Raw genomic sequence first — 14,598 nt, 5'->3', positions numbered from 1 at the left:
CACTGTGAATTTGAAGGAAACCCAATTATATATGGTAGAACTTTCCAAAGGTCTTCTTCCCAAACCCCCTAGCACCTCCCCACCTACCTGTTAATTAAATTGAATTAAATGCAAATTCGCAGAGCAGTGTTGGCCGCCACTAACTATGGCTGCTTGATATCTCTTCCCCAGATGGTTGACAGGAGCAGGTACAGTTGAAGTCAGGATCAGATCTGCTTCACCGTTCCGCTCCTGGAAACTCTGGGGGGGGGTTACCTTATATAAATGGGTTTCCTTGCCCTTTAATTAAAAAAAGACTGGTTTCCTATATATAGACTAAAAGATAGCAGTTATATACACATACCTGCGGCTGAGAAAGCATGTCCAGGCTCCAAGAACAGATCTTGCCATCAGTAGAGATGCTAATCAAATTGTGGGCATTTTGGGTGCCAACCACATTCACACAATACACAGGATGCTTAAATAGAAGACACAAACACTTTCTAAGGTTATGATCACAAAAACGATTGCTTCAGTAATGTATAAATGATATTTTTATTAGAAGGTGATGTTCAGCATTTACAGTGCAGGGATGTTAGACTCAGTGTGTTTGAGGTGCTGCGAACTATTGAAAAATAGCAGCAGACAAAAATCAAATGTCCCAATTTGTAATGTTTTATCATGATTCACAAAGAGCAACAATAAAAAAAAATAATAAAAAGGCTTCCATTCTGCAGTTTTAAAATAGATAGTAGTGGCAGACAAAATGTGCCTTAAGTCTTAAAGGGCCACTTTAAACTCACATTGAGCTTTACTGGTGTACCTGGCACATAGGAATATCTACTGTCGGTTTCATGCTCTCTCTCTTTTTCATTCAGATCATAGACACTGCATGTAAGCTGAACCCATTACCCATTTTTACAGTTTCACAATTACAATGCACTGGTGTTTAGAATCCAGGACTCTCATTGGTACAATCAAAACCTGCTCCTAAGAGATTCCTCCTTACTGTGTGAGCAGCAGCTGAAAGCGGAGTCCTCTGAACAGGGGTCCTCTTGTTGCTTCGATTGTCCCACAGAACTATTTGCCCAGAGTAGGTTCCCCCCACGACGAGGTTGGGATGAAATCTTGCGAAAGCAGCAGACGTAACCGCAGACTAAAAAAGAAAAAAAAAAGAGAGACAGAATATTATGAATGGCATTCCAACCCTTTGAGAGTTTAGTACAGCACAGAGCTTACTGGTAGATATAGTTAATCTAATACAGTTGGGTTTCTCCTCCATTGTTGGTCATTCTCTGACCACTATGCCTGATGAGGTTGCCAAAAATGTAGTTCTTTGCCTGATTTTTCAACACATAAGTGAAACCCATGTAGACCCTTTATAAAAAAAAAAGAACCACATCAGTGGCCTGGGGCCTCCTAGCACCTCAGGATTCTTACACCCGCCCAACGGATATCTGGCAATCTCTTGGCAACTTACACCGGCCCATGGTCTAGACCGCAGCTACTGTCGGCACAACAATTGCTAGTTTTAAAAGGGAAATATCAATTTGATGAAAACAATCCAAAATGTAGTGTGTGGTTTTTAAAATAATCCATTATTTGACCCTTTATTAATGAGCAACTCAGCGATGCTTTTACTGTCAGACTGATAGCAGGAGTCGGGTAACACAGTGATAGGGAAGAGCAATGATTTAGACAATGTTCTGGAAAATTCTATTCATTAAAAATGTCAGCAATTCTTCTGTGTACAGCTGCCTTAATATTTAATCTTGATGGTCCTCCATTTTGGCTGTATTGAAGAAAAATCTTGAGTAGTTTAATGTTTATCAAGGTCAGTCAAAGAAATGTTTATGGCTTCTTAAATCCCAGCATTCCATGCAGTCCCCATTTATTTGAGTAGTCAGGTAACATCTTAACACTGTAATTTTTGAGAAAAAACCTAAATATCATATTTCCATTCATTCAACAGAGTTTGATTCAGGGAAGATTTGGAATCGTGAAAACCCAAATCAGTTAGCAACTCATTCTAAATTAAAAGGGAAAACTCTGCTCACTAGCATTAGCCTTATTAAACAAAAATCTCTGACCATGGCCTTTATTAAGTCTGCACTTTAGTGAGATAGGGCAAAGTGCAGGTTTATTGTAAAGCATGAGCAAATCTGACATGATCCCACTTGCAGCCACTAGACTCGTGTCAATATCCCCATTTTGGGACACCTCAGGGCACTACAATGCAGCATTGTTCCTCCAAGCAATGCTGAGAAGGTAACCATGGTTTCCTTTAATGGGCAAAACGGCAAATACATTCCATCTACAACTGAACAGGTAATGCTTTAGAAAAGGGGTCCCCAGTCATTTAAATGTTAAAAAGAGTTGGAGAGCAACATAATCATGTTGCAAATTATAGTCTGTAATTGTCTATTGGTAGCACCTATAGGAGGCTCTGTTTGGCAGGGCACCTGTTTTTTATGCAACCTGAACGTGCCTCCAAGCCGCCATGAATTTAAGAAATAAACACCTGCTTCGAGGCCACTGGGAGCAACATCCAAGGGTTTGGAGAGGAATATGTTGCTCACGAGCCATTGGTTGGGGATCACTGCTTTAGACAAATGAACCAATAGCTGACTGTAGACAAGGAACCTGAGATAGATAGAGGTATGAATAGGTGCATAAAACAAGATTAGCGGAAAAACTCAGAATAAAGCACAATAACACTACATCATGTTCAAATCTTTTTCCTGACATGATTTCAGGCAAGCCATCTATATTCCTTTTGGAAAGAAGCTGCTGCACAGAAACACACAATCTCCTTGCACTTGTTTTTCTTTAAACCATTTCTTAAGGGGTTTCATCATAGTTTCTAATCGGTCCGATCTCTTTACAGGAAAATCAACATTTGTCGGTCTTCAAGACTGTTGCCTGACAGTAATCTGACAGCACTGGATTACACGCTACATTTAATCCATCAAAATAAACTCTGCAAAGTTTGACATTCAGAAAAGAGAAGTGGCTCGCTTGTTGGCAAACACATTCAAAGTATTCTCTTGACTTACAATTTACATCCCATTGTAAGCATGTGTTTTCACTTAAACAAGTCTGTTCCCATTTCCTCCGGCCAACCTCTCCTCGTTTATTTAATGGCCCCAAACTCCTTGTCTGGCATGTGAAACCGCTGAGAATCACCCTCTTTGAGGAAATGGAGGGCTTGCTTTAATACAAGTCACAAGGGAAGCAGCAGGCAGATTTCTGGCACATACTAAGCTTACAAATGATCTGAGCAAGTCCAACATGATAACTATATCCCCCCCCACTGCCTACCCCCGTCCCCATAACTGATGAAGAGCTCAGTCAACATCTGTTTGCACACATACATATGGTTTCAATGAGAAGAATGGAATAGCTCTGCTATTTGGGCTACAAAGGCAGGCATCCGGATGATTAGCATAAATGCCATGGAGGGGAACTGATTGTTCCTAACGTACCTGGCAGTGAAACACATACTCCGGGGTAGTCTTCTTATATTTCATGTTCCACACGAGAGCCACACCATCAGGTTCATGAGGAGCATCCTCATTGTTGTTATAAGATGCAACAAGCAATTCTGGGTACTGTCAGAAGAAAGAAACAAAAGTGGCTGAGCAACAACAATGGATCATATTGCTTATGGCTACACATGCTGAATCATTGCATTATTACTAGTTGGCAGTAACACATTGTAAGGTAAAAGTGTGTTGTTTTGGACAATAAGCCTTATTTTCAATCAAATGAAATGGTCTTGACAGCTCTGGATACACTGCAACTGTTTGCCTAAGGCTACTTAGTTTAACAGTGAAATGGGCATCATCTGTAGGGCCTATCTGCCATGTTACTTCCTCTACCTAAGGGCTTAAGCGTGAGTTTAAAAAACCTTGTCAGATACACAGGCAGTAAATCACTGGTGAGAGTAAAAGAGGCAACGGATGATCATTGTGGGAAATACAGGAGGATTCTGATCTAAGGGTGCTACACCATGTCATGGTCACCTTCCCCATCCAACCAACTGCAATGTACTAGGGTTGGATTCCCTTTGGGTTTGAATAAATACAAAGCTGGTGGATTCAGGGTATCCCTACATGAGAATTAAAAGTAACTGCACTTGTAAAAATGGTTGTGAGGATTCAGATGCACTTTAATGGAGATTCTTTTCCATAGGTCTGAGACATACCAAGAATTATGCTTTTAAAGAACATCACAGATGAAAAAACACAAATTAAGTTCTATCCAAACGGGGCAGATTTAAGAGCGGATTGTGGTTTTTTTGGCAAAAAATTACCAAAACAACAATTCGCAGTGCATCATCAATTTACTAAAAGGCGAATAAGACACTTCACTAGCAGAAAAACTCAGCACTGGAGAACTTTCTCAAGGCACATTTTCGCTTAGGCAAATGATCGTTAATCCACTTTATCAAAATGTAAAAGTTTCTCTTCATTACCCTTTTCGCCAAAGTCTATTTCGCCAGGTTGTGCCTGGTGAATTAATAAGCCGAAGCTTCATCCTCAACTTTCAAAGTTGCTTGATATGCGGGCACAGCTTGCGCCAGAAAAAAACGTTAGTATCCATTTCCCAACTTTATGTCCTTAATAAAGTGTCAATACTCAATACCTCTGGATATAGGAACAGATACTCCATAAATAATGGAGCAGCACAGTTTCTGCATTGGAGTATCTCGTCCTCAACATTATTATGTCGATAACATCATATCCTATACTCAAAAAAAAGACTGGCATTGTTTCATATTTATAAAGTGGGATTATGTAAATGTTTACATGTTTTTTTAACATTTTAAGCTCACGTCACATTTGTTTTAGGCAGACTATTGGGCTATTTCTCTATGGTCTTGATTTTGCTTCCTTGGACAATTATTATAAAAAGTGGCCACTTCTAGCAAATTCACCAACATCACTAATAAATACAAACATGTGACCTTTTTACACCCACTTGAATTTACATTGACATAAGCATCAGTAAATTATGAAAGTTTTGCTAGGAAGAAAGTAACTCTAGTGAAAAATCGCTAAGAAAAATTTCGTGCTAACCAATTTTCGCTGACGAACGTAAGCCATCGTTCTTTTGCAGACAAAATTACGTATTTTGATGAATACACGTAGTTGGCACGAAAGAACATCTGACATAGTTGCGCAAAGTATGGCGAGGATTTCAAGTGTAAATTTGCATGATGGGTTAAGAATCTAGTCCAACTATAGCAACATGCAATAAATATGTCTAAATGTTTCTGCACAAAGCAAACCAAGCAGGTCAAAAGAATGACATGCCTCTGTAACTTGACAGCTTTTTATCTCTATGCAGCCACTGTGCATTACTTTGCCTTAAAATGAGACTAATTTGTCTGAAAACTCATACCCACAAGAGCCACAAAGCAGTATTTGAGGAAATGTTCTGTTTATATCCAACATTTCTGTACAGGGCATTACATGGCTAATTCATGTAACAGCTGTTTTGATCGGTCTCCCAGAATCCTCAGCCAGATAATGAGTGTTGCGGGTTAGAATAATCCGTGACATCCATAAAAAACTAAACAGCAAATCAGGCAGTTATTGGCATTAACTTTATATTCCCCCGGTCTAAAACAGTCACATATAAAAACAGATGGAGAAACGTTAAATCAACCAAATAAATACACTTTTGGTTCAAGTTACACAAGACTGACATGATTTAGGGAGAAATGGAACATCCAGCAAAAAGGTTTCAATTGTGAAGGCTGCGATGCCTTTAAATAACGTTAGACCTCAAATACGCTTCATATCTGAGAGTCAATGATTCCATTATTAGAAGGTTTCCAGAAAAATGTTTTCGAAGGTATTTGCCATTGGCAGGTTCTGCGCTGCACCAAAAGAAAACATTTCCTGTACAAGACGTCATACCTGAGACGACCAGTCCAAGCAGCTGACAACACGATGCTTTGACCAACGCTCATCAAAAAACTGTCTGTTAAAAGACAGCTTTGCACCTGCTTGTATTTCTCTGGAAAAAAAAAGTTTAAATTTAAAAGGATAGAAAAAAACTGACAAAAATCTATTGGAATTGCTGTAAATAACTAACCCCTCTTTCTCTTCCAGGTCCCGGCCACTGTAATCAAAGAAAATGTTGACCTGTTCCGAAAGGGCCCGTTCCAAAATCCTTGTGCTGTGGTCAAAGAAACTTACAAACTCCTCAGAGTGAAGGATCTGTTGCTTCTCTTCTTCTGTGAGCTCATGAGGTGGAGCTGAAGACAAAAAGGTCATTTCTGTAAATCACACTATTATGTGGCACATTCTCTGCCATTGTTGTGTGCACAGGTCACTTGGCTGCCTTTACGGCTCAGGCACACACGCTGTATTCTAGAGGCACTTGGCTGTGAAGTCTGTTTGTTTTAATGGAGACTATACGATGCAATGGGTCAGTAAGGTTGAGGAACGGGGCTCTGTGGAGGTAGAGGAGTAAGGCGAGTCTTTCAGGCAAGAACTGGCTGTGCCCTGGGACATGGACAGGAAAAGATCAGGACCAGGTTGGCGAGGGTGTAGTGTCTGTCAAGGTGTAACGGGTGCAGAATGAAACAGGACAGAGAGGTCGAAGATCAGGACAGGACAGAGCAGGCAAAGATCCAGAGAGGACAGATTGGGCGAAGATCAGGACAGGACAGAGCGGGCAAAGATCGAAAAGTACAGATCGGGCGAAGATCAGAACAGGACAGAGCGGGCATAGATCAGGACAGGGCAGGAGGACGGTCAGACAAGGCAGGGCAAGTTCAAAGGCAAGGTTAAGGCAGAACAAGGCAAGGTTAAAGCAAGTCAAGGTCAAGCCAGGACAAGGCAGAGTAAGGCTCAAGGCTGGGTAGGAAACCTAGCTAAGGGCAATGCCGCAGTGCTAAGGTGTGCCAAAAGTGCCAAATTGTGACGTCAACATCTTGAAGAAGTTTACATTTTGAGACCTGGTACCCCATTGATTTTAACTCCCTTTAGGGTTTTAAAGGCAGTTTCTCTTACTATCATTGCCCAGACTGGCTTCTGTTTAAGGTAGGGATGCACTGAATCCAGGAATCGGTTTGGGCAGGATTCTGCCTTTTTCAGCAGGATTCGGCCAAATCCTTCTGTCCTGCCAAACCGAATCCTAATTTGCATGTGCAAATTAGGGGCAGGGAGTTATGTCACAAAACAAGGAAGTAAAAAAGGATATGCAAATTAGGATTCGGTTCTGTATTCGGCCGAATCATTCTCGCAGGATTTGGGGGTTCGGCCGAATTCAAAATAGTGCATTCGGTGAATCCCTAGTTTAAAGATCCTGCCTAAGCCTTTAGATAATATGATTTTCTGATTTTTCACCTTTGATCCTTGCCACCTGTCTTGACCTCTACTATGAAATAGTCTCTTCCTTGTCTGTACTTAGCGTTACTGCACTATCTCTGGAGTGCTCAGGTTGCCCATTGGTTCAACTGCAGCCTTACATGCAACCCAGTGGCTTTGATACACAACACTTGCCTTGGTGCTTATCACAATGATTGCAGAGATAGTTAAGGTGAGCAAATGATATGCTATATTCTAATTGAAGAATAAAAAAAGTGTAAATGGTTTGGGTTGGTATACCCACATGATCCAAGTTGCTGAATTTGTTCCCATGATCTCCTATGGTGCATGTATATTAAATATTTCTAAGAAGCATAGCAGCTAATCCACATATTACATCTCTTTAAAGGTCTGGGTTTGGCAAATACCAAGAGAATGCTACCTGCCTGAATGTGCATTGCCAACTGTAGGTAGAATATGGTCTGGGGCTGTTCTTTGTGTTTTGCTCTAGGGCCCATGGTTCCAGTAAAAACAAATGTTGAGGTTACAGCATACAATGACATTCTTGGTTATTACATGCCAACTTTCTGTCTGACAACAGTCTGGGGAAGGCCCTTTCTGGTTTCAACACAAAGCAAGTGGATTTGCTGATATGGGAGTGTGCAAGAACTTGAACCTGACTTCAACCCAACTAGGATGAATTAGAATATGTGGGATGAATTTGAATGCAGACAGCAGGTCACACTTGATCCCCAATATTAGTGTCCAACCTTACTAATGCTTTTTACTGAATGGTCATTAAAATGCTAACATCTAATGAAAAGCTTGTAGCCACAATAAGAGAACCAAATTCATTTTTATACCTTTGATTTTGGAAAGAGATGCTGGAAAGGCAGGTGTCTGGATAGTTTTGGCCACCTAGTGTATCTATATATGCCACATGAATAACTAACATTGTACAGCCTACAAGATAAGACATAGAGGAGAGCAGACCTTCAGTGTTTTCCTCTTTCTTCTCTGGTTTGTCTTCCTCTTGAACTGCTACTGCTTTAGGTGCAACTGTTTCCTCTTCATCTTCATCACCTGGAAAAAAAACAACTTTTTGTTAAAATGGCAGTCCCTCCTGCTCTCATCCCAATAAAGACAGAAAAAAATATGTTGTCAAATGTAGTGGTGAAACGAGACTTCTACTGAGCATTTCAGGAACAAACCCCCACTCCTGCTCCTCAATTTGGCCTGCTCCTCCTGTATTTCATGATAAAAGGCTTGACTGTTTTTTATCTAGTGGCAAATTGCTGGCCAGGACCATAAGCAGTAGAAACCAATATTGTCCTGGTTTGAAATGAACATGTTGCCAGGGAGAGGAAGTCAAGTGTCCAATGATGGAGATGATCAACCCTGCTGTGCTGCTTAGTCCTTTAATATGAGGTATGGGGGAGCAGGGCCCCATTTGGTTGCATACGTGGTGCAGTTTGGTAGGAAGGCCTCTGCAGGGAACCATAGTGGTATAAAGATGTTTTGTTCTTCTTTTGGTGATAAAACTGGTACTTTTATTGGAGCAAGACATGTTCACTTAAGGTAAGGTATAAAAAAACCTTCAGAACCCAAAGACTACTGCAAAATAATACTGCTTCCTATTTATCCAGCATGTATCAAAAGACGATACTAGTTCCAGGAGATAAAAGCGCCTATCCACGGTGCTGTATTAATGCAAAGGAGCGTTGCCAGGCATTTCTGTAGCTGCACTGTAAATATATTCAGCAGATTGAAATATTACACTGGAGTTTAAAAAAAAAGGGATGTTTCCCTGCCAGTTCTAATCAGTAAAAACAGCTGCATGAATGTTGCAGCAATCAAAAGACAATGGAGCTACTCAAGGAGTTTTAAATAAGAATGAAGGGCGCCACGAGGAAACGAGCAGTCACGGGAGGCTTCCTAATAAGTGTACCGAATACTTGATCAAAGAAATCATTTCAGCATTTTTGCAAATGCTCCACACATATGGGATGTATAAAAAACATGCAGGTTACAACTACTGGTAAACACGCGGAAATATTCATGACAGAAACATGGACTCAGGCACCTCTACAGTTCCGCCGTGGAAGGGAAATCCCTATATTCTTTGAGCATCATCCATAAAAGTACAAATAAAGAGCAACTAAAGCCCCAATAAAATTTGGTTGATTTATGATATTTCTGCATTATTTTCTATAATGATTTCTCCTAGTGCTTTTCAGTCGATGTCCACTATTTACTGCTTTTTTGAGAAGTCTGTCTACTATAGACTCTATTTCAGTTTTCTCTGTAATAATAAAACAGTACCCTATACTTGATCCAAAGAAGATAACTAAAAACAAGATTGGGCTTGTTAAAATATTTTTTAGCAGACTTAAGGTATGGAGATCCATAATACGGAAAAATGTGTTATCCAGAATACCCCAGTTCCAGACAATTCTGAATTACAGGTCCCATACAGTGTGTGTACAGTGTTGCCTATCTAAGCTGGTGAAACAAGGAACAAACTGCTTATTTTCAGAGGCAGCCAGTTTGATGAGCAATCCTAAGTAAATGTAAACACATGTGGCATATTAATACCTTCCTATGAACCCTTCTGTTTGAGTATCTGGTAAATAGATGGGTCCTTGCAGTGCAAATAGAATAATAGCATGCCCCAAATAATCATGAAGTGCTGCTGGATAGCAGTCAAGATGCAATACCAGCCCAGACTTGCAAGGTGCTGAAACCAACTCATATCATGTAATTCTCGTACTGTCCAGCTTGAAAGGACTTACAGTTCTGTAACCAATGTGCTGCCATCAGTTAAGTCATATCAGGGCTGCACTGTATTAGGTTTCCCCTGGGTAGTAGAGAGAGCCTGGTGTGCAACAGTTGTGTGTCTCTACCAGTGTCCCAGGCCTGTGTGTTTGCACTGCAGGTGCCACACTTCCATACATTCAAAGTACAATCCACACCAGGGGTGCATTCATGGGGTATTCATCAATTCCTTCCAGTAACTTATTTAAAAGAACACAGACACTTGTTTATGTAATGTCACTATTTTTGATCAAATGTTTTAGAGAAAGAGAGGCTTTTAACTTGTTTTCCCTTGAAAGCCCCAGCAAAAATGAAGGGAGGGAGGTTCTGGTGGCTAGGAGCGTGTCAGTTTCCACTGGTGTCTGGGCTGCTAGTGGCTCTCTGACCATGATTTGTCAAGGATACAATATTCACAATAATGACAAATACACCTGTAGCTGATTGCCATTACGTGTGTTCAAGCTGCTTGAAATGTTTAATAAAGTCTAACACAATTTAATGACGCTTTACTTGTTAGGCGAATGTATACAATGTATACCTTTAAGTCATTCTCAAACCATCCTTTCTATTGGAGACAAGATGATTTCACAGGCTGGCCCCCGGGACACTCATAAGGAAGCTGATAGCCCTTGCTAAATAGCCCTGTTCAGCTGAACACCCAGACTTGGGAATATTACAGGGGCCACTGCTGCTGGGCCCACAATCCCTGTTTCTATCAAGAAGAAAAGAAAGGGACAATTTCTCTTCACTAAAGCAGAACAGATGACTTTAAAAACAAATCTTTGACCAATTAACATGTAAAGTCTTTTCTACATTTCTAAAGACCTTTTCTGTTCTATGAAAATGCTATTAGGGGTTGTAAGCAGGACATTTTACATGCAAAATGGTGGTTCAGATATCTAATAACTGGTTCTGAGCCCAAGGGTATTACATACAATTGTGCCAAACAGCTGCATGGTGTAAACTACAGTAAAACACAGACCGAGCTGGAAGCCCCCAATGCAAATGACTGCAAAATAAATGTTATTATGCAAAAGCAAACAAAACAATACACTCTGAATATTTATAGGTAAAATAATGTCAGAGTAACACTGGCATATAAATAAATGTCAGAATGGAGTGGCCTGCAAAGCAGGGCTGGAGCTCATCCCATTAATAAGGGCCTAGTGCTCGGCACAAAGGATGCCTTTCATTAGCTTTCTGAGACAGACTCTAACTCGGCACAATAGGTAGGCTGCATTTTCATCCGCTGTAATCGTGGATGCAAGTCTCATTTGGCACGTAGTATCATGCCTGACAATGAGATTTTAAAACCAAAATGTATTTCCTAATTTCCATGAATAATGTAAAAGACTAATACTCCATGCCGGGAGACTCTGCTTGGTAGGATGGTGTGACAACTGCTTTGCATAATCACTATATACCCAACTGGAGTTAAAGGGGAAAGGATAATAAGAACTTGCTTTAATGCAGATGAAGCATTTCCTATTGCGCTTTTTCCCTTCTCTTTGCCTCCCACCATAAAGACTTAATGGTCAGACAGTAGGAGAATAGAAGGTGCTTTATCTCTGGTAATGAGCTGGGTTCTCGTGTTTGCTTAGTTATGTCTTTGACCCATGTTCAAAGTTACCCAAAGCAATGGTGGGGGTGGAAGAGAAGGGATAAAAGTGGTCAATAGACAGAGAACAGCTGCAAAGCACTGGTCCCAAGCAGCCAGGCCAGCTGACAAGATAGCAGCAACCAGATGGTACTGCTGGAGATTGTCTCTTTCTGCTATGGAGGTGGCGATGGGATGGCATAGCATTTTTCTGCTTGGCTGCTTCCAATCATGGCTTTCCCCATTGGTAAGAATGTGCAATTACTGGCACTGCAGGCGGTCCCCACAGACAAGCCTGTGCCCCCTGCAACACAACAATGATACAAAATCTTTAACCAGCTGCTAAGCCACACACATTGCTAGGGGTCTGCACTGAGGGGACAGGTCACCCATTTTTAAACAGGTCAAAAATCTAATCTGAGCTTCTACAAGAAGGTTTACCCAAAGGAAAATACAACTGTGTGCTGGGTATATAAATCTATTTTCCTTGCAGCTTAAATATATATAGGAATGGTCAGCCTGCTAAAGCATTGGTTAGGCCTTGGCTTAGGGATTGCAAATGCCTGGAAAATACTAGCAGGGACAGAGAATTTAGGGGAGGAACCCTGGTTGCATTGTTTATTTTTTTTATGAAAGACGGGTGCTTTAAGCCCAATGGTATGGACACGTGTCAGTCCGACATTACCTGAAATGGAGTGATTTGTGCGTCCTGACAAGTTTACAGAACTCAGATAAATGGCATGAATGATTTCAATATATGCTCATACATTTGAACCAAAATGGTGAAGGTTAAAATCTTTCCTTTCAAGGGCCTCAATCAGCCACAAAGGAAAACAGTAATCACTGTCTTTTCAGCCGGCCCAACCGGATTTATCAGCCCTTTCTCCGTCAATGCAGCCTGAGCAATCAACCTGCCAAGCATTCAGAATGGAAAAACAATCTGAAAATACAGGGTATAATGCACCTGCCAGTGAAAATGGCCATTTCAAGAAAAGCTAGTGATCTCAGTGACCCTGCTGAGGAGGCGGTGGTGCAAAGGGGAAGGAGTGTTTCAGAGAATCTGTATGGATCTGAGCTCACGATCACACGGACGCCTCTTTACAAAGCTGGCCTCTTTGTGCTTTGGGGCTTCTCAAATAAGACAGAAAGCTTTTTTGGGGCACAGAAATCATGAAATGGTGGCACTGATGGGGCGTTATGTCCACAGAGCTTTGAAAGTATTTTCGTAATTCAGCAAATGGCTAAGCATCAATAGATTTCATTACAGCGCTTTGCTGGGGGGGGCGGAAATATTTATGTCTCCGTTACAAGAATTATTCAGAATGTTGAAGTTAAATAAATGCCTTAAAATACCAATAAAAAATACCAATATTAGAATGTGATTTGGGAATTACAATTTGAAAAAAAAATTAATGATGTGTAATGTATGGTGGGTTAGAAAGTGCAAAATTGTAGGTACCATGTCAATTTAAGGACTAATGAATTCTGTTTAGGTGGAAGAGGGCCCTTGCAATGCAAAAGCCTGGAACCATGTGGGTAGGGTTGCCACCTTTTCTGGAAAAAAAAATACCAGCCTTCCTATATATTTATCTTTTTTCCCTTTTAATAATATTGGGAACAACCATCACTTTTACCAGCCAGGTCGGTTATTTTATTATATCCCTGACATGTGGGGGATAGAATAAAATAACTAGGGACGTTCAACCTGCTGCCAATTTGCACATAATATGGTTAATCTTATCAGGAGCTAGTGAATCTTCCTGTATATTTTTCGGGTTTAGAAAAACTCCATGCGTATGCCACAGCTGGAATCAGGACCCCAAAAATGCTACCCACTGCAGCACTGATTTTGTTAGACAAAGTCAATTAGAGGGGCCAGGAATGGTCATACACACATGTAGCCACACAAACAATTATGGAGGTTGAATGTATTGTTATAAACTATAACTCCCAGCTTCTAGCATGTTCAAGTTATAATAGTTGGCGCAATAAATGTTCCCTATAACTTCCTTATGCAGTTTTTGTGCATAATGCATACACAAGAAGCAGGGGTCCCCAACCTCCTTTAACTGTGAGCAACATTCAGATGTAGCAACACAAGCATGAAACATGTTCCTGCTTGGTGCAAATAACTTCTGTAAATAGCCATTTGGTACCCCCTATGTAGACTAGCAGCATACAGAAGGCTCTGTTTGGCAGTACACCTGGTTTTTATACAACCACAACTTGCCTCCAAGCCAGTGATTCAAAAATGAGCATCTGCTTTTAGGTCACTGGAAGCACCATCCAAGGGGTTGGTGAGTAATCTGTTGGGGATCACTGCATAGGGAGAATGACATCTACAGTTTCCTGGTGGTCAGGGAGGCCATTACAACTACAAGCCCCGTAAAGCAATATGGCTGCTTTCACAATGTTTAAAACTCAGATGACTTTTGTGTTTCTTAGTTAAAAAAAGATCCCATGTTAATGCGAGTATTTCCCATACACCTAGATAGAGGAATTTCACTTAACGTGCACTTCCTGTACACAGGGACCACTGCATGTCAAATCAGCCCATAAATGAATATTCATTGCCCTTAGCGAAGTGGCTAACTCCACGCTATAGCCCGACATGAGAGCTTACGTTACAAGCAGAATTGCAAGAATGCCAGTTTCCTTGGGAAATGACAAACCTAGTCAATGGCTGCTAAAAACTGGTTTAATGAAGCAGGGAATTTTTACTTTGAGATAACATCAAAATTGTGATGTATTTTGGTTGAGATGGAAAGCAAAGAACAGTTCCGTAAATTGGGCTGCAGCTGGAAATAACACTATAGAGCAGAATCCCAGTTGTCTGAATAATCTCTTGCTGCCGAGCAGGTTAATCAAAGTGAAATCAGCTGT

General features: G+C 40.8%; 1 protein-coding gene across 6 annotated transcripts in view; it reads right to left on the bottom strand.

Annotated features, from left to right (window-relative positions):
* The window catches only part of dync1i2.S (dynein, cytoplasmic 1, intermediate chain 2 S homeolog), a 44,113-nt gene that overhangs the window by 3,630 nt on the left and 25,885 nt on the right, over positions 1-14,598 (bottom strand). For all 6 annotated transcript variants that reach the window (XM_041577728.1, XM_041577729.1, XM_041577730.1 and 3 more), the window contains 6 exon segments: positions 8,298-8,387; positions 6,085-6,247; positions 5,907-6,006; positions 3,465-3,590; positions 989-1,135; positions 344-457 (listed from right to left, as the gene is read on the bottom strand). In XM_041577728.1, the coding sequence (XP_041433662.1) occupies positions 344-457; positions 989-1,135; positions 3,465-3,590; positions 5,907-6,006; positions 6,085-6,247; positions 8,298-8,387 (740 nt within the window).

This window comes from Xenopus laevis, chromosome 9_10S (genome assembly GCF_017654675.1).
Source record: "Xenopus laevis strain J_2021 chromosome 9_10S, Xenopus_laevis_v10.1, whole genome shotgun sequence".
Taxonomy (NCBI): domain Eukaryota; kingdom Metazoa; phylum Chordata; class Amphibia; order Anura; family Pipidae; genus Xenopus; species Xenopus laevis.
This window is presented reverse-complemented; position numbering and strand designations above follow the sequence as displayed.